The 21,067-nt window shown below is 42.0% G+C and overlaps 1 protein-coding gene across 1 annotated transcript; it reads left to right on the top strand.

The window, feature by feature from the left end:
- Nucleotides 1–401: 401 nt before the first annotated feature.
- On the top strand, nucleotides 402–2,596 carry LOC310985379 (interferon-induced protein with tetratricopeptide repeats 2-like; the record flags this gene model as incomplete). Its single annotated transcript, XM_083970954.1, has 3 exons — nucleotides 402–406; nucleotides 938–2,008; nucleotides 2,572–2,596. The coding sequence occupies 3 exons, from the start codon at nucleotides 402–404 to the stop codon at nucleotides 2,594–2,596; spliced, it is 1,101 nt and encodes a 366-aa protein (XP_083827080.1).
- Nucleotides 2,597–21,067: the final 18,471 nt, after the last annotated feature.

The raw sequence follows: 21,067 nt of genomic DNA, 5'->3' as shown, positions 1-21,067 counted from the left end.
CCAGTGTACTGTAGGCCAGGGCTAATACCAAAGTACAATACAATGTCTGTTATCAGATGGTTGCTTCACTGTTCAGTGTGGTTATGGCTCTGGGGTAAAAACTGTTCCAGAATCATACATAAACATAAATGATGTGATGGTGCCGTAAGTGTATGAGGATTTTTATGGGACCCTCAGGAACTTGGGGCCCTAGGCAACTGCCTAGTTTTGCCTAATTGTAAGTCCGCCCTCACGTTTAGTGGGAAACGAAAGTCTAAACTCTGGACTCAACATACGGATGTTTACAATTCCATAAAAGTTGAACATTAATGATTATATGGTGCTACACCCAAAGCAGCAGCAGACATAAAGAGCTGACCATCGAAGGTTACATTTAGAAAACTACTGAGACCAGCTGGACGATGAGGTGAGTCACTGCTTTGTTGTACCTGTACTCAGTGACATCATTGATATTTCATTTTGCTCCACTTCTTTCTTTCCATTTTCCTTCCTTTCTCCCTTTTATTTCCTCAGTTTTCTTTCATTTTACTCCTTTCTTCATATCATTCCTTTCTACTTCTTCCCTTTTTCCTCTTATACTGTAAATTCCTCTTTCATTCTTTCCTTATTTCCTTCCCTCTCGTTCCTTTGTTGATATTGAATCTCTTGTTTCTTCTATCTGTCCTGTTTTTACCCATGTATTACATTTCTTACTCAATTTCTCATAAATATATTTAATTCCTTCTTTGTTTTCTTATTCTTTTCTAATATTATTACTTATCTATAAGTTGTATTTTCCTCCTTCAGTCATTGTTACTTTTTCTCCTCCTCAGTTTTTCCTCTTTCATGTCTTCCATTCATCTTTACTATGACATTTCTGTTCTGATGTTTCCTACCCTTGTGCATTCATTCCTTCCTAATGAAATTAATAATACTCTTTCCTTTTGTTCTCCGCCAGTTCTGCTCAGAGTGAAACAACACTGGAGGCCAGACTGGAGGCCCTGCAGTGCCACTTCACCTGGGACCTGGAGCCCAAAAGGCACAAACTTTACAGTCTCAGGGACAATCTGGAAGACATCGGGGCTGAGGAGGGAAACAGTTGGTTGGGTCACATTTACAACCTGCAAGGGTTCACCCATTACAAGCTGGGGTGCTTCGAACAGGCCTGGAGTTTCTTCAGCAGGGCGGCAGAGGCCTCCCACCAGATGAGAAACTCAGATGAGGGCCCCTGGTTGGTGGTGAACTATGGAAACAAGGCTTGGCTGCACTACCATCAGAATGAACAAGCAGAGAGCCAGGCTTGCTTGTCAAAGGTTGACGAGCTAATGGACGAGTATCCATCTCCAACGCAGGACGAGCTCCATCCAGAGATCTACGCTGAAAAAGGCTGGACTCTGATGAAGTTTGGCCCAGACAAAAAGCTGCTGGCTGCAGATTACTTCCAGAGAGCCATCAGGATGCAGCCGGACATGGTGGAGTGGCAGACCAGCCACGTGTTGGCATTAGTCAATCCCTTGGATAACAGCAACAAAAACCTGGGGGGTGACATCTTGGAGAAAATGAAAATCGCCAAGCAACACGACCCAGACAACCTGTACCTCGCTGCTCTGTACCTTGAAGCTCGTGCCAAAAAGGGTCAAAGAGTTGAGGGTGAAGCCCGTGAGCTGGCCACAAAGGTTTTGAGAAAGCCAGTTAGCAGCTACAGCGGTATCGAACCAATGCTGAGGGTCTACAGAAACTACATATCTAAGGATGAGGCGATCGATTTGGTAGAGGAGGCAATGGAAAGACACCCAGAAGAACGTTACCTGAAGAGGCGTGCTGCAGTCTGCTATGAAACCAGAATCTACTCCGACAGCGACAGTCCCCTGGAGAACAGCATGATCGACAGAGCGATCTCTCTCCACAAAGAAGATTCTTCACTTAGAAAGAAAATATCCCTCGCAAACATATATGGACGATCAAACCACAGCCACCACCAGATGTACGAGGAGCTGCTACAAAGTCCTCTAGATCAGGGGTTTTCAAAGTGTGAGAGAGTGAGCCCCCCTTAATGAAAAATAAACAGCTGTGCGCCCCCCCGCCCCAAAAAAGAGAGAAGTTACTATGACCAAAACAATATTTGATTCATTAAACATACATTGGTCTTTCCTGTAGGATTTGTTTGATTTACAAGCTTGTTTCTCAGCATATATTAATTATCATGACAACATAAAGCACTGACGAATAAACCTAAACATTGATACAGAACTCTGTAACACACTCATCACACAAGCAGCTCCATGCTCTCCCTGTGTGATCGTCTGGGAAGCAGACAGTCTGAGGTTGAAGTTTATCAATGCACAGGTGACACTGACAGGTCTGCGTCTTGACCACATGTCAGCTGTTCAGCTGGTCAGCTCTGCCGCGACGTGCATCTTTTTTTTTTTTTTTAGGAGCGGTATATTGCGGCTTTATGCGTTAGGACACGCGGTGCTACTGCTGATCCAATGTATTTATCTGAGTGAGAGGCACCGGGTCGCTTTGAGCTGCGTTCATATGAAGTTATACCTGACGCTGTGCAGCACCTGACGCTCCTCTTTTTCTAACCAGAATAGTTCCACAGCCGACGTACTAGTGCTACATTCAACCGAGGCCAGCTGAGCTCCGCTCTCCCTGCAACACAGTCTCTCTGATCACTTGCATTGGGGCACCTTGGGCGTCAGTGCACAACGCGAAAGGGCCCTGACCAAGCGTTATGACGCGTCGGGGGTGAGACTGCTCCCTGCCACATCAGTCGAGCATAATCGCAGTCTGTGTGTTACAAGATCGTGTTTTATCATATCGCAGTATAATAATATATAATATATATGTAATTGCAAACTATAGGCTAGTGCAAAAACATTAATCATTTAGCCCTACAGTATGTGCAAGTGACATGTAACTCAGCTTTTGTTTGAATGTTTTCAGTTTTTCTTTTTTTCTTTTTCTCATGTCGCGCCTCCCCTCAAACTCTCTGGTGCCCCCCAAGGGAGGCGCGCCTCACACTTTGAAAACCCCTGCTCTAGATCCTACAGGGACTCAGATGCTCTACAATTACAATGCAAAGTATTTACATTTCATCCATAAGAAGATCCACGACTCCATAAGATACCACATGAGGGCAGCAGCCATTCCAGCCCCATCTTTCTTCCGTGCCAACAGCATCAGTATTTTGGAGAGGATTAAAGAAAGAGGGAGAAACCGAATGTGTGGAGAAATTGAGGATTTTCTTGCAACTCTGCAACACTAATAGCTGATAATGAGCAAGTTACAGCTCAATTTCATCTTTCTGTGAGTGTTTTAATATGAATACATCTTCAAACCGATACATTTGTAATTGTACTAAAGTGTATATTTAATGTTGTTTAAACCTGTCTCTGTCCATTGAGCTTAAATAATATTGTATTTGGAATGGTTTGTATGCAAAAATCAAATCAAGAGCTGATGAAATGACTGCAGTGAGCGGAGTAGTTCAATAATAAAACTGTAACTGTTGGAGACAGTATTTCATGAAGTTAATGAAGTGTTTAAAAAAGATTAATAAATAGACATATAAATTCATGATAATAAGAGAGTTAAAAAGAGCTTACGTTTATAAATAAGTTGATAAAAATGATTTCAGTTGTTATTTAAAAACCTTCATGTGAAGATGTTTTATTTTGAAAGTGTGTGGTCACATGACCCCCTGGTCTGTTAAGGGTGAACTGTGGGATTGTGGGTCAGAAGTAAAATGCGGGACCACAGAGAATGGAGGCAGGAAGTAATGCCACTGAACACTCAGAGATAAATACACTGCGTTCAAGAGGCGCAAACGGTAATTATGTTTTGGGTTTATATATATTTTATTTGTGGTTGTATACAAAATGCTTTGAGCAGACAGTGGACACTTCATGTGTTTGTTTACGTTGAATTAGCATTTAGCTACAATGGACTCATATAGACTCTCTGCTTCTATTTGTAGTTTTCACGGTGTTCTATGATTTAACCAACGTCGGTGGAGAAGGAGAATAAAAGAATGAAAATCAAGACATCAGTATGAAGCGTGGCCTTTTGTTGAACCGGTGTAGCTACAGTGAAAACGTACCGCTAACGAGGCCAAGACGAGAGACGAGAGCTAAGAGGAGAGCTACGCATGTCCGAGGTTGCCAGAAGCAAGAAGCAGCAAGACTGCTGGAGCGACGTGTGGCCGGAACGTCCAGGAGCCGACTAGAGAGAGAGAGAGCGTCTACCGCCGAGTATCGCAACTTCATCACGGCTTGCTGGAGAGAGAGAGGGAGAGAGGACGGCAGCGTCAACCACCGGAGCACCGCGACTTCAACACGGCTTGCAGAGAGAGAGAGAGGACGGCAGCGTCAGCCACCGCAGCACCGCGGCATCGTCGACGGCGAAGTACCGCAACTTCACCAACAGAGGGCAGCGTTTACCAGCGAGTGCTACAGCTCTTCATATATCCTTACCTGGCTTCAGCTGGCATGGTCTCCAGCCTTCAGGCAGAGCAGTTCTGCAATATATCTTTTGATTTGAGAGTACCAACCTTCAACTGTATGGACATTTTAAAGGTTGAAAGAGCTTAACTAGTAAGCAAAAGAGGTTTTGAGTGAAATGCTAAATATTCCTGCAAATATTATTTTGAATGTTCTGTGGGTTTTGACTTAAGAGTTCAAATGCATTACCAAATGAGTGCATAAGAGGTTTATAAGAGTAACTATTGCTACTTATCAGTTCTGCTACATATGCTTAGCAATAATTTAGTCATAAATACAGTAACATTTCTATTTCATTGCAATGTCAATTCACAGTGAAAAATCACAATGTGAGGGTCCTAGTGAACATGTTGAGTCTCTTAAAGCAGAGTTAGTAAGATTAAATGAACGGTTAAAATTTCAGATTGATGAGGCTGAAATAGAGAGACTAGAGACACTTATTGATGATATCAATGCTAAATTACAAATTCAAAAGTTACCAGTTACAGAGCCAACCTCCAAAGTTGAACCCCGTAAATCCTCACGGGAGAGAAAGTTAACTCCCAAAATGCTGGAGCTAAAACAACAAGAGACTTCTCAAAAGGAGAGTAAGTTTGTTATGTTTTATGACAAATGGAAGGAGCAAATTAGAGCTACACGTTCCGCACTCAAAAAGGAGTGCTCTGATAGAGACTTGTGTTGCATGATGGACGCTGTTGAAGGGCTAGAGGCGCAAGTGAAAGATGCATATGAGAAAATCCGAGCACAATCTGCACCTTCCACTGATATCAGACGTAAAATGGATTCATGCACAGCAGTAACTGCAGATGTGATGGTGTTGCTGAAGGTGCGCTTGAGTGAAGTGGGGCAAGATGACTTTGATGCTAAGGCAGAAAATGCAAGATTGCACATGATGCTTGACAGAGAGTATGCACAGTCAATATTTAGTGCCTCAGTCCCCAAATCTGTTTGTAGCCACCAGTCAAGGTGTCCATCAGAGCAGCAAAGTATCACAGTAAAAAGAGTAGACTGTGTTGCACAACTCGCTGCCAAAAGGGCAGAAATTGAAATGGAGGAGGCAATTGCTGCACAAAGGCAAGAACTTAAAAGACTGGAAAATCAGCAGGATCTTCAAGTGATTGCTGCTAAGATGAAAGCTTATTCTGAAGCAGGCTCAGGTGAGGCCCCCGGAGCAGGTGAGGTGAGCCACTGTCCTCCTGTGTCTAACAGAAACAAAGAGATAAAAAAGGAACAATTACATCAAAACAATGACAATGAACAATCTAACAATGCAAGCAAAGACATTTCTTTAGCACAAGCCAGGGGCGGAGTGGCCATCGGGAGGACCGGGACATTTCCCGGTCGGCCGGCGGCCAATAAACCCAAGTGAGCCGGCCCGCAAGCTGCCCTGCGTGGCCGTGTGGTGCTCACGAGTTAAAAGTAACTATTGTAACAAGCCCCCATGATAATCTCCAAGCTCTATCTCTACACCTATATTAAAGTCCACCCATTATTTGTACCCCTTCATGTCTCTCTACCTCTCACTCATGGTTGCGATAGTGAATCAGACTCTCATCAATCCAGCCTAATAAATGATTTTTGTTTAGCCTCCTATCTTTATCTAATTATTTTACGTCAATGTTACAGAACTTTCATGACCACAAAATATAAAATAACCAGCAATTTAATTTGTTTGTTTGTTCTTAAAGTAATGTATAATGGTGCAAAGCCTCATGGGAAATGGGAAATGCGTTAGCCTGTCACTGTGAAAGTTATCATTAAACTAGCGGCTACGGCTAAAAACAGATCGACTCACGGAAGCTACCCAGCAAACCTTATCAGTCCTGCCCGTGTGTTACGTTAGCTATAAGTTATATTAATTGAACAAGACAACACAGTCCGTGCTTTACTGTAAGTGGGCCAGTGCGCGTCGGTACGCGGACCGCGGTACCGGAGCCGGCGGAACCTCTCACATCACAGCAGCAGCCCACTCTGTCTCCTCCATGGGCACCGAAGCATGTTGGTGAGTACAAGACCCGAAACCGTGGCGTTTGCAGCGCATAGTCAGTAAAATCAATTTGCAGAGTAGTGTAGTTGAGAGGGGGAAATAAAGGAGTAAACATGACTGGATGTAATATGGTCAGCAGTGTTACTGTAAGTAGGCTAAACTGCTTGGGAGGCACTAATTGCAGCTCTTTCACATTCTGTATTTCTGTAATTTCTTTCTTTTTTTTTTTAGGTAGATAAAAGTAACAATGTGTTAAAATCATGGATGTATTGGTTAAAATGCACCAGAATATGGGGAATGGTGTAGCCTTTACAAAAAAATTTCTGGGGGAGGACCCCCAAACCCCCAATTAAGTTGTTTCACCCACATTTTTTTTTTTTTGCTTCTGGCACTCATATATTTTGCCATATGGAATGACACATAGCTCTGTTTGAGCGGTGAGCGGTACAGAAATATGTAAATGGTGTGTGTGTGTGTGTGTGTGTGTGTGTGTGTGTTGTGGGGGGGGGGGGGGGGGGGGGGGGGGGTTGGGCCGATGGTGGGCCGGTGCGGTCAGAATTTTCCCGGTAGATTTTGGTGCCCCACTCCGCCCCTGGCACAAGCATTACATGACACAATGGCACTCACCAGACTTCCAGCACCAGAGCCCTCAGTCTTTTCAGGAGACCCACTCAAGTTCATAGAGTGGAGCACTAGTTTCAAAGCACTCATAGAACGAAGATGCACAAATCCAGCTGACAGACTATTTTACCTTCAGAAGTACATCAGCGGCGAAGCACGGTCAGTGCTGGAAGGAAGCTTCTACAGGAAGGATGAAGACGCTTACAACCAAGCGTGGGAAGCACTGAATGCACGCTACGGCCATCCCTTTGTAATCCAGCGTGCATACAGAGAAAAATTGAATAACTGGCCAAAGATTAGTTCAAGAGACTCTGTTAAACTCAGACAATACAGTGACTTTCTGATTGCCTGCAGCAATGCCATGCCACACGTTAAAGGTCTTCAAGTATTAAATGATTGTGAAGAAAATCAGAGGATGCTACAAAAACTCCCTGATTGGGTGACATCTCGCTGGAATCGACATGTAACAAAACAGTTGCAAGAAACACATGAATATCCCAGTTTTAAAGAGTTTGCCAAGTTTTTGGCTCATGAGGCAGATGTGGCCTGCAACCCTGTAACATCCCTCTATGCCTTGAAATCATCTGAAGAAAGGCCTTTCAGAGACAAGAAGTGGCCAAAAGCCAATGTGTTCATCACAAATACAAAAGAGTCAGAAAAATCCAACGCAGTGATGAAAACACAAGGTGCTGTGGAGAACAGCACAAGAGACACAAATGAATCAAAGAGGGTTAACATGCCATTCAGTTCTTTAAGTCCAGTTAAATGCATGTACTGTAGTGAAAGTCACTCCATTTACAAATGTCAGACATTCGCTAATAAGTCACCAGAAGAAAAGAAAAGATTCATACTGGACAAAAATCTGTGTTTTGGCTGTCTTAAGAAAGGACACAACTCAAAGGACTGCAGAAACAAAGCAACATGTAGTATATGCAAAAAACACCATCCAACACCGTTGCATGAGCACCGCAGCACTGCTCCAGACACGTCTCCCCATGCTGTTGGACAGACAGAAGAAAAGTCATCTTCACTCTCTTGCTCCATAGACAAAGGTGATGGTGGGAGCACATCCATGATAGTGCCTGTGTGGCTCTCATCAGTCACAACCCCTGAAACAGAGACATTGGTATATGCTTTGTTAGATACGCAGAGTAGCACTACTTTTGTAGACAAAGAGGTGTGTGAGAAAATGGGTGCAGGTTTAGAGCCAGTCAAGTTAAAGCTTACCACTATGATGGGAAAAGATTCCATTGTTCAGAGTGACAGAGTTAGTGGTCTTAGAGTCAGAGGGTTTTCCTCACATAGCTTTGTTAACTTGCCACCTGCATACACTAGAGATTTCATCCCACTTGAACGCACACACATTCCTACTCCTGCAACAGCTAAGAGATGGAAACACCTGAATGCTATAGCACAGGAAATACCAGAGTTGTTAGATTGTGAAGTTGGACTCTTAATAGGCTATGACTGTTGCAGAGCATTAGCACCACGACATGTTATTACAGGTGGTGACGAAGAGCCATATGCCATTAAGACTGACTTAGGATGGAGCATTGTTGGCAGCTCACCAAAGATTGCTAAGTCAACAGAGGTGACAGGTCTTTGCCATCGTGTGTCCGTCAAAGAGCTTCCATCATTAACGCCAGCTGCTGTTCTCAGAGTCCTTGAATCTGATTTTAGAGACACAAGCTATGGGGAAAAGACCATATCACAGGATGATATTCAGTTCATGCAGATCCTGAACCAGACAACACAGCAGAACTCAGATGGCCACCTGGAAATGCCACTTCCTTTCAAAACACGTCCACACCTACCAGAAAATAAGCGCCTCGCTCTTGTGCGACTGAAGTACCTAAAAGGAAAACTTGAGAGAAATCCCAAATTCAAGGAGGACTATGTTAAATTCATGGCAGGTGTCATCGAAGGTGGGGAAGCAGAGAGAGCAGAAGACTCGCCCCAGGACGGAAATGTGTGGTACATTCCACATCAAGGGGTTTATCACCCAAGAAAACCCGAGAAAATTAGAGTTGTATTTGATTGTTCTGCTAAATATGAGGGCACAGCTCTAAATGATCACTTACTGACAGGACCTGATCTCACCAATGGTCTGACAGGGGTTCTCTGTAGATTCCGCTCTAATCCAGAGCTCATGGTAGGAGATCCTGAGATAAAAACAACACAAGCACTGCAAATCAATGTAATCAAGGAAGAGAATTTCCTGGAGAGATTTGAAAGATTTTCTAAGTGGCACACTGCATTGAATGTTGTAGCTCGAATCCTACGGCTAGCACAAAAAGACAAATCACCAGAGCTCATAACAGCTGAAGAAAGGAGAAAGGCTAGTTTAGTGCTTGTGAGACTAGCACAGAGAGATGCCTTCAAAGAGGAGATACAGAAGCTCAAGCAGGGAAAATTGTCACATAATAATAAGTTGTTTCAGTTTGATCCAGTGTTGCAGGAGGGTGTCCTCAGGGTGGGAGGGAGATTAAAAGCAGCTTCCTTACCTCTTGACCGGAAACATCCTGTCATCTTGCCAAAAGATGGTGTTGTCACACATCTGATCCTGGACTACTGTCATGAAAAAACTCAGCATCAAGGCAGAGGTCAAACACTCAATGAACTGAGAGCAAATGGCTACTGGATTCTTGGTGGCAGTAAGGTTGTGGCAAATCAAATCAAACAATGTGTCCCATGCAGAAGAGCTCGCAGGCCTACAGAAACACAAAAAATGGCTGATCTACCTGTGAACCGTATTGACCCCTCACCACCATTCTCATTCTGTGGGATGGACTGTTTTGGACCCTTTCCAACTAAACAGGGTCGGAAGGAAAGTAAGAGATATGGTCTGATATTCACTTGTTTATCATCAAGAGCCATCCACATTGAAATGCTTGAGGATCTAACAACAGATGCATTCATTAATGCTTTGAGATGTTTTATAGCTATCAGAGGACCTGTAAGAGAGATCAGATCAGATCAAGGAACAAATTTTGTAGGGGCTAGAAATGAACTCTCAAAGACTCTAAAAGAAATGGACAAAGACAGAGTGGCTGCTTATTTAGCAGAGAAACAGTGTGACCTTGTAATGAATGTACCTGATGCTAGTCACATGGGAGGTGTATGGGAACGGCAGATCAGGACAGTGAGGAGTGTTATGACTTGGGCCCTCTCAAAGAGTGTTGGGAGGTTGGATGATGCATCCTTGAGAACATTTTTCTATGAAGCCATGTCAATAATAAACAGCCGCCCACTCACTATTGACAGCATCAGTGATCCTAAAGGTGAAGAGCCACTTACACCAAACCATTTGCTCACCATGAAAACCTCTGTCCCTCTGCCTCCTCCAGGAAGATTTGAGGCAGAAGATCTGTACGCCAAGAAAAGGTGGCGCAGAGTACAATATTTGTCTGAACAATTCTGGTGTAGGTGGAAGAAAGAATATTTGACAAACATCACTCTGAGGCAAAGGTGGCATTCCCCACAGCGCAATGTTAAGATTGGAGATATTGTCATTCTCAGAGAAGAGGGATCTTCTCGCAACGAATGGAGACTGGGAAGAGTACTAAATGTTTGTACAGATGATGATGGTCTGGTGCGTAAAGCCACCATACAAATAGGTAACAAAAAACTAGGAAAGGAAGGTCAAAGGCTCTCTAATCCATCCATTATTGAGCGTCCTATTCATAAACTTGTTGTGTTAGTGGAAAGTAACTAAATGTACTTCCATAGTTACCAAAACATTTACTTGTGTTGAGAGATGCAAAACCATTCTTGAGTTCTTCTCTTATACTTGTTTTGTGTATTGTTTCAGAAATTACTAGATTTATTCAAGGTTAAAGGTCATCATAAATCATAGTAATTGGTGGGAGTGTAACTGTTGGAGACAGTATTTCATGAAGTTAATGAAGTGTTTAAAAAAGATTAATAAATAGACATATAAATTCATGATAATAAGAGAGTTAAAAAGAGCTTACGTTTATAAATAAGTTGATAAAAATGATTTCAGTTGTTATTTAAAAACCTTCATGTGAAGATGTTTTATTTTGAAAGTGTGTGGTCACATGACCCCCTGGTCTGTTAAGGGTGAACTGTGGGATTGTGGGTCAGAAGTAAAATGCGGGACCACAGAGAATGGAGGCAGGAAGTAATGCCACTGAACACTCAGAGATAAATACACTGCGTTCAAGAGGCGCAAACGGTAATTATGTTTTGGGTTTATATATATTTTATTTGTGGTTGTATACAAAATGCTTTGAGCAGACAGTGGACACTTCATGTGTTTGTTTACGTTGAATTAGCATTTAGCTACAATGGACTCATATAGACTCTCTGCTTCTATTTGTAGTTTTCACGGTGTTCTATGATTTAACCAACGTCGGTGGAGAAGGAGAATAAAAGAATGAAAATCAAGACATCAGTATGAAGCGTGGCCTTTTGTTGAACCGGTGTAGCTACAAAAACAATAACTAAACACACCCACCGACTGTTTTTTCATTTGAAACAAAGTGACATGTTTCTCAACACAGGTAAAAGAAAAACAGATGTCACATTGAGAGGACAGGTGTATGCTTGACACACAACATACCAGCTGAAGACATACTTTTGATTTCCAGTAACTTATTAAAGGTTATGCATTTTCACTTCCTCCAAAACAATTTCAACCGTTTCATGACTCATCCTGGTAACCAGCGCAGCAGGTGAAGAGTGCAGCTGGCAACAATCCCACAGGTGGTTCTCGACATTTAAGATTTAAGATACTTCACTTTCATTATACATGGCCAGGCAAGGCAAGGCAATTTTATTTGTAAAGCCCGTTTTTACAAACCGTTTATCTCAAAGGGCTTTACAGCATCATAACAACATCCTCTGCCCCTCACTTCCACTGGGGAAAAACTCCATAGAAAACCCTTTTAACAGGGAAACATTGGAGAAACCTCAGGGTGACATGCATGTACAACAGAATTAAGGTGCACAGTCAGGATGCAGATTAAAAAACAAGAATAAGAACAAATAGAATAAATAAAATAAACAATGTACATCACTCACTCATAAGCATCCATTCACTGACTCACCCAACATTCATTCACTGACCACACAGCAAACATCACACACACATCAATACCAGTGTACTGTAGGCCAGGGCTAATACCAAAGTACAATACAATGTCTGTTATCAGATGGATGCTTCACTGTTCAGTGTGGTTATGGCTGTGGGGTAAAAAACTGTTCCAGAATCATGTGGTGCATGTTTTGATCGATCTTTATCTTCTGCCAGATGGAAAAAGTTCAAAAAGGTGGTGGTCCTTGTTGATGATGTGTGACTTCTGCAGACAACGAGAGGTGAGGATGTTGCTGGTAGTTGAGAGATGGTATTGTTTTGTTCAGTTTTTATAATTCTCTGCAGAGACTTTTTGTCAGCCGCAGAGAAACTCCTGTACCATGTCAATATGCCGTAGGTCAGGGTACTCTCAATTAGGGATGTGCACGGTTACCCGAGTACTCGAGTACCCGAGTAGGCAATCTGCTAATCGGTTATGAATTATTACGGTTAACCTAGGATTTAAAAAATGGCACGTTAGGGCACAGCCTAGCGTCGGATCAAACTACATCATCATGCCATGGTTCGGCTTTTTCGTAGCGTTAAACAGTTTCGGATCAAGCAACATGATTTTTTGCTGCCTTCATCAACTCCTGCTAACATTTCCATATTTCGCACATTCTGTGACAAACTGTAAACTGTTTTCTTGTCTGTAACAACATCTATTGCACGTCTGTCCGTCCTGGGTGAGGGATCCCTCCTCTGTTGCTCACCCTGAGGTTTCTCCAATTTTTCCCTGTTAAAAGGGTTTCCATGGAGTTTTTCCTCAGTGGATGTGAGGGTCTAAGGACAGAGGATGTTGTTACGATGCCATGTGGAGCCCTTTGAGACAAACTGTTTGTAAAAACGGGCTATACAAATAAAATTGCCTTGCCTTGCCTTGCCTAAAAGCATTTTTGGATCAAGCCTCGAACTTTCAAACCTTTTACAAGAATCTGGTGGTTCCGGCTTATGCCGTCGGGAGGGAGACGACAGGTGTCATCAAGTCTGTTAGAAAATAGGCTTTCAGTTTAAACATTCAAACATTCTGAAACCTTCCCAGTTATTTCCTGAGACGATGCAAGGCAGAGAGGAGCATAGGCGCCAAAAAAAAAAAAAAAGCCGCAGAGCGCATTTATGTCCCGGCATAAAGATGCACATCTGCCCCATATGTGCATCCTGATATTTTGTCTGACGACGCTGTGTGTCACTAATGCACTCTATCTGACGGACAGAGTGCATTTATGCCCCGGCTGCGCTTTGTGCGTCAGACATGACGTCATTCTATTTTTATTAAAGTAATCGGTTACCCGGGTAAGACCAGGTTAGGTTACTCGGTTAGAAAATTACTCGAAATGCCCATCCCTACTCCCAATGATGCAACAGTAATAAGACACAAGCAGGTTCTGTGAGTGAGTGTGCTCAGCAAGTTTAACCACTGCTGTGCCTTTTTCACATGCAACACTATACCGCAGACATCAATCAATATCCCTGTCAAGTTCCTCCCCAGCTTCATGTTTTTATCAGACATATGACATGACATGTAACTAAGCAGCGCTCTAAGTCATGAAATGAGGAAATGAAAGTCTAAACCCAGGCTTCAATTTACCATTGTTTACAACTCCATAAAACATTAATGATGTGATGTTGCTACACGCAAAGCAACAGCAGCAGCAGATATAAAGAGCTGATCATAGAGTGTTACATTTAGAAGCCTTGGTAATAATGCCTGGATATCAGGTATTTAGAAAGGATAGGGAGAGAGGCAAAGGCTGGGGAGTCCTACTTTATTTAAAATCTAATCTAAAATGCAAACCCCTTTAACTACCAGAAGGCATCGAATTTGACTGTGCTGGAGTAGAAGTGCTGTTATCCACTGAAATGTCTTGCATTTTAATATGTTTATATCGCCACCCATCCACTAAAATAGAATTGTATGACCAACTAAAAACCATGCTGAACTCAATTGGCCCAAACAAAGAATTAACCATCCTAGGAGATTTTAATGTAAACTGGGACGACAAACAAGGCAGAAAAAAACTTAAATTAACCACTGAAAATTACAACCTAAAACAACTAATAGAGCAACCAACTAGACTGACAAATCACAGACAAGAATCGATCTTTTATTTACAAACAAACCTGATAGAATACTCAGCATCCTGACTGCTATCTCTGACCATAACAACATCTTAAAGCTCAATAATTCAAGGTTTGCCAGACCATCTAAAGCCCACTCATCACCCAGTATTAATGTAATACCGAGGAATTAGCTACCATACCTCAGTGAGGGCATAAAAAACATTGATTGGGAGGATACCCTCACATCAAACAACATAGAAACCAGCTGCGATTCCTTCCTAAATAAAATCAAAAATGTGATGTTGCCTCTCACCAGGAGGAAGGAGTAGGGCCAGGACACGTAATGCCCTGCCATGGCTTGACCAAAACTGCAGGGACCTGATAACATCTAGAGCAGTGTTTTTCAAACTGTGGGGCGCGCCTCCCCTGGGGGGTGCCAGAGTTTTTAAAAGGGAGCACGACATGAGAAAAAAAGAAGTGTCATTTGCACAAAGGGCTCAGTGATTAATTGCATTTGCAATTATATTGCAATATGATCAAATGCGATTTTGCTGTATGTTGGTCTCAGGCTCGGCTGAATGTAGTACTAAGTTGGCTGTGAAACTATCCCGGTTAAAAAATAGGGGCGAGGAGCATTTCTGAGGAAGGCGGAAGAACAACCGAAACTGTTAACAAACAAGCTTGTAGCCTAACATAAATCTAACAAACCCTACAGGAAAGACCAGTTTATGTTTAATGAATCAAATATTGTTTCGGTTATAGTAACTGATAATAAATGTGTTAATAAGATCTTTAAACACGCAAAGATGTTGAAAATGTATCGTTGAAATGTGTGTTGTTGCTGTTTTTTTGTGTGTGTTTTTTTTGTGGGGGGGCACAGCTGTTTCTTTGTTCTTTAAGGGGGGGCTCACTCTCTTGCACTTTGAAAACCCCTTATCTAGTGATTCACTACTTAAACATTGCTTGAAAACTGGCCTGCCTACCGACAGGCTAAAATTTACACACATGCGTAATAAAGTAGTACATTCTCTGAGAAAGGCCAAGGCAATTTTTTTTTTTTTCTGTAACTGAGGGTGCAAACTAAAGGCAACGGTAGAAAGGTGTGGCAGACCTTGAATAAACTATTAGGTAAGGATACCAAGCACAAAACAAACACTCTTGAACTAAAAATGGATAATGTCTTGGTGAAGGATCCCGCAAGAATTGCAAACATTTTTAACAACTATTTTTTACACAGTGTGCTTGAAATTGCAAGACTTTTTACTCCCTCAACTATTGTACCTTGCCGGATCAGCAAAGAACGGCCCATTTTTCAGCTGGCTAACATAACAGAGACAGATGTCACAAAGATACACACACAACACTCCAATGCTCCAAAACAAAAGATGTACTGTATATGGTATTGATACAAATTTCATAAAGACACACATGTATTGCTCAAACCCATTACTTACCTAGTTAACTTATCAATTGACCAGAACAAAGTCCCGTCAGCCTGGAAGGTGGCCAAGGTGACTCCCATTTTTTTTTTTTTAATCTGGCTCCAAAACACTGTAAGCCAAAAAAAAGGTGTGTATGACATTCACTAAACAACCAATAAATCAGAACAGATCTAAAGTATTCATTAAAGGAGAGGAACTTGAATTGGTAACCCAGTTCAAGTACCTGTCCTTGGTATTACACTAGATGATAATCTCACATTTAAAAAACACATCAAAAAAGTAGCCAACACTATAACATTTAGCTTACAAAATTTTAAACAGATCAAGCCCCTCATCTCATCTGACGCAGCTAAATCTTACCTCCATTGCATGATTCTATCCCACATTGAATACTGTTTTGTGATATGGTCGTTAGCTGGTGTCACCACACTGAAACTGATTGCACAACTATATAAAAAAAGCCATTAAGGTATTTGCCAGGAAATCATATTCTTCTCATCACTGTCCAATTCTTGTTAAGAACAATTTCTTGAGCTTCAAAAATCTTAAAAGTTTTAAAAACAGTTGTCTTATCTTTAAAACCCTCAACGGGCTGGCTCCTTCCCTGTTGGGGGAATTTTTTAGACGGAGAGACCAGAGAGGCCAAAACTCCCTAACTGTTAAGGGCAGCACATGTTGGAATAGTCTCCCAACCCCGATTAGAGACAGACCTACTTTTAATGCATTCAAAAAACAGCTTAAAGAATGGTTACTGTCTCACCAATTTTGCACCCATGAATGAAATATTGACTAGCACTTTAACTCATTGAGTGCCGCGCTCCTTTCCAAAGTTTTAGTCAAGTGTACCGGCAATTTAGACCATTTTTGACTTTTTATGTAGAGCCACAGTGTATTCTATATTATTGCCACCAACACATACTGTGGCTCAATTGAAAGGTTTACCTTAATGCTTCAAGTGGCCACAAACCGTTTGTTTCTACGTGCCTCCGTTCCTGAGAAAAGTCAAGCTAAACATGGCTGGGTTTCACCAAAATCCCTCCTTTTTTTCTAGAAAAGGAGATACAGCGTCTTTTATGAAAGGTGCGCTGTTTGTGTCTGTCGCTCTTCTCACACTCGCATTTCTGGATCAAAGGGCTCGTATAAGATAAATATATACAACAGTTGTTGTTCTATTCACAAAACCACCATCGGGGGCGGGGGGGGCGCCACTAAACAACAATAACACAGACGCACCGTGCCGTGTCACAGCTTCTCCCCGCGGAGCGTGAGGGTCAGTCGGCCACCGCGGCTCGGGAAGACCGGTCCCGCCGGTGGTCGCGGTCCTTCTGTGGTTCGGGTCGGTGATGCCGGTCTGCTTTGGTCCAGAGACCATCAGATTTTACCGCGGGAGGACTTTGGGGAGGACACGGTGTTGCTCCAGCTGAAGACCGGGCGGACTGTCGGCTGAGAGCTTCCTGGTTCAGCTCCGAGCAGCTCGAGCAGCTGGAGCTGCAGCGCGGGTGAGAGCAGAGCAGCTGCGCTGCATCTGCATGCAGAACTCGTTTGCAGAAGCCGAGTTATGATAAAAACTTCCAGATCATGAGCTGTCATGTGACTTCTCCTCGTCGTAGAGTCCCCAAATTTACATATAATGTGTATTAAAGTGTCTATTTTCATAATTTAAAAAAAAGCAAAAAACGTAAAATTACGTTTTCGGCACTCAACGCATGGGAACGAAAAACGAGAAATTACGTGGTTGGCACTCAATGAGTTAAGACAGTAGCCCTTATTAGGGTCCGGGCAGCGCAGCTGACAGGACACTATTGTATTCCTAGGAATTCTTCTTCTTCTTCTTCTTTCTTTCTTTCTTCTTCCAAGGAAGTCATACTTCCCATGGGCGAAAACTCACCAAACTTTGCACAAAGGTTCAGTCCCATGCCAGATTCACTCAACTCCAAGGACATGTGCCCCCCCCTCCTAGGGGGGGCACAATAAGCGTTTAAATTTAAAAACTTTAAAAATTCCTACCAAACCAACGGTAGATGCTACAGTGTTGAAACTTCACCACAATGTGGCCTCAATACTGCTGAAACTTTTGTCCACTTAAACTTATTACAAATTATGAAGTCCATCACTCTGTTTTTTTCAATAACTGTAAAACTTTTAAAATGTATCTCCTCCCACAATTTTTGCTCAATTGTCACCAAACTTGCTACAGAGCATCTCCAGACTGTCCTCCACAAAACTTGTTTCTCGGATTTTTGATTAAGCAAAAATTGAGCCTACAGTGCATGAAAACGTTTGACTGCAAACAGTACTGTAAACATATACCATCAAATTCTTGATAAATACATTTTCAATCTTCCTGAAAAAAAATGAGAATATTCTGGAGTCATGGTTGATGAAGTTTGGCAAATATCAGAATTTTAATTCAAAAACTGAATTTTTGAGAACATTTTGAATTCTGCTCTCATGGGAATAACTGCAGCCAATGTGAGAGTGGAATTTATAAACATCAGATTTTCTCTTATGAAGCAAAACACTTATCATTAAAAACAAATCACCAACATTTCCATGCTGTCAAGATGCAATTTATGTATTATCAGATTTTTGTTTAGATGACTGAATTATTGACATTTTGACCATTTCATCACAACAGCTGCCCGGGCACTGGCTCACCTGAGTGGATAAATGAAGCTACACAGCTGGTCTCACCACCAGCCAATTAGCTCAGTGAGTTAGGAGCTGGTTCTTGGTGTCAGGGATTGTGAGTTCGAGACCCAGCAAGGGTGATGATGATGATGATGACGGATCAAAATGTCACATGTCCTTAAGCTGTTTTGCTGTCTAAATGCAATTTATGTATTAACAGATTTTTGTTTAGATAATAGAATTTCTGACTTTCTGAAATCTGCCTTGACAACAGCTGCCTGGGCACTGACTCCCTGAGTGGATAAATGAATATGCTACACAGCAGGTCTCACTACCAGCCAATTAGCTCAGCGAGTTAGGAGCTGGTTCTTGGTGTCAGAGGTTGTGAGTTCAAGACCCAACAAGGGTGATGGTGATGATGACAGATCAAAATGTCAGTTGACCTCAATATGAAACACAAGACAATTGTCCTAATGGTGGCATCACAGCAAGCCTCTAAATTTAAAAAAAAAAAAAAATAGCTTGGACTGGTCCATGCGCGAAGGCTCCTAACATCTTAGACTCATAGTAGATGTTTGACAAATATCATTATTTTACCTCAAAAACTGATTTTTCTTTTTACTGTGGTTTCAAATCTGCCTACACGACAGTGAATGGCTTACTCAATTTGTGAAGCCACTGTTGATCTGCCACTTGTCAATTAGCTCAGTGCGATAGACAATGGTCTTTGGTTCCCGAGGTTGTGGGTTCAATCCTCAACTGATGCAAATTGAACATTATAAGGTCAACTGTCTTGTCTTCCTATTCTCCTGTTTGTTGCTCAGAATTGCCTAAATTTGCCCAAAAGTAGCCCGGACCCGACCCATCGCTGCGCAGCAGCTATAATTTCTTACCGTATCTTATTAGGGTCCGGGCAGCTAAGCTGCCGGGACACTATTGTATTCCTAGGAATTCTTCTTCTTTAGGGTCCGGGCAGCTAAGCTGCCGGGAACCTATTGTATTCCTAGGAATTCTTCTTCTTCTTCTTCTTCTTCTTCTTCTTCTTCTTCTTCTTCTTCTTCTTCTTCTTCTTCTTCTTCTTTCTTCTTCCAAGGAAGTCATACTTCCCATGGGTGAAAACTCACCAAACTTTGCACAAAGGTCCAGTCCCATGCCAGATTCACTCAACTCCAAGGACATGTGCCCCCCCCTCCTAGGGGGGGCACAATAAGCGTTTCAATTTAAAAACTTAAAAAAATCCTACCAAACCAACGGTAGATGCTACAGTGTTGAAACTTCACCACAATGTAGCCTCAATACTGCTGAAACTTTTGTCCACTTAAACTTATTACAAATTATGAAGTCCATCACTCTGTTTTTTTCAATAACTGTAAAACTTTTTAAATGTATCTCCTCCTACAATTTTTGCTCAATTGACACCAAACTTGCTACAGAGCATCTCCAGACCGTCCTCCACAAAACTTGTTTCTCGGATTTTTGATTAAGCAAAAATTGAGCCTGCAGTGCATGAAAACGTTTGACTGTAAACACTACTGTAAACATATACCATCAAATTCTTGCTAAATACATTTTCAATCTTCCTGAAAAAAATTGAGAATATTCTGGAGTCATGGTTGATGAAGTTTGGCAAATATCAGAATTTTATCTCAAAAACTGAATTTTTGAGAACATTTTGAATTCTGCTCTCATGGGAACAACTGCAGTCAATGTGAGAGTGGAATTTATAAACATCAGATTTTCTCTTATGAAGCAAAACACTTATCATTAAAAACAAATCACCAACATTTCCATGCTGTCAAGATGCAATTTATGTTTTATCAGATTTTTGTTTAGATGACTGAATTTATGACATTTTGACCATTTCATCACAACAGCTGCCCGGGCACTGCTGCAAATACTCTGTTTTCTCTTATCTCAAAGGGATTTTCAATCGAAAGCAACTGGACTTGGTTATTTGTCTAGGAAGACGTTTCACCTCTCATCCAAGAGTATTCTATCCTTGGGATGTACCAGTCTCGGTCTGAGTGTGTTGCTGTGTTTGAAATACACAGGGATACAGTGTTTGATCCTCCTGAGTTTTTCTGATACTCCAGACACATATGGGATGACTATGTTGTTTCTCTTGTTTTGTTTTTCTTTCTCAACCACTTTGCTGGTTTTCTTTATGGAAGCAGCTGCAGTTTTCACAAAGGTCCAGCCAGGGTAACCACAAGTTGTGAGGGCGCCTCTCAGGTGCTTGTGTTCTGCCCCTTGGGCCTGTGAGCTGGTGGGCACATTATTAACTCTGTGTTGCAAAGTTCTGATAACACCAAGCTTATGCTCCAGAGGGTGGTGAGAGTCGAAAAGTAGATATTGGTCTGTATGTGTGGGTTTTCTGTATACCCCGATGTGGAGGCTCCTGTCCTTTTTCATATGGACGTCACAATCTAAGACTATTGTCCTTGACATCCTCTCTGGTGAACTTGATGTTTTTGTCCACTGAGTTAATGTGGTCGGTAAAAGCTTGCACCTCTTTCATTTTGATTGTTGTCCACATACATCCACATACCTGAACCAGTGGCTCTGTGTTATTCCTTCAAAGGAGTTCAAAGCCTTGTTCTCTACCTCCTCCATTTATAGATTTGCCACAATGGGGGATACTGGTGAACCCATGGCACAGCCGTGTTTTTGTCTGTAAAATTTGCTGTTAAACTGGAAATATGTGGTGTTCAGGCATAAATCCAGAAGCTGGCAAATGTTTTCT

Source organism: Trachurus trachurus, assembly GCF_905171665.1.
Source record: "Trachurus trachurus genome assembly, chromosome: 4".
Taxonomy (NCBI): domain Eukaryota; kingdom Metazoa; phylum Chordata; class Actinopteri; order Carangiformes; family Carangidae; genus Trachurus; species Trachurus trachurus.
This window is presented reverse-complemented; position numbering and strand designations above follow the sequence as displayed.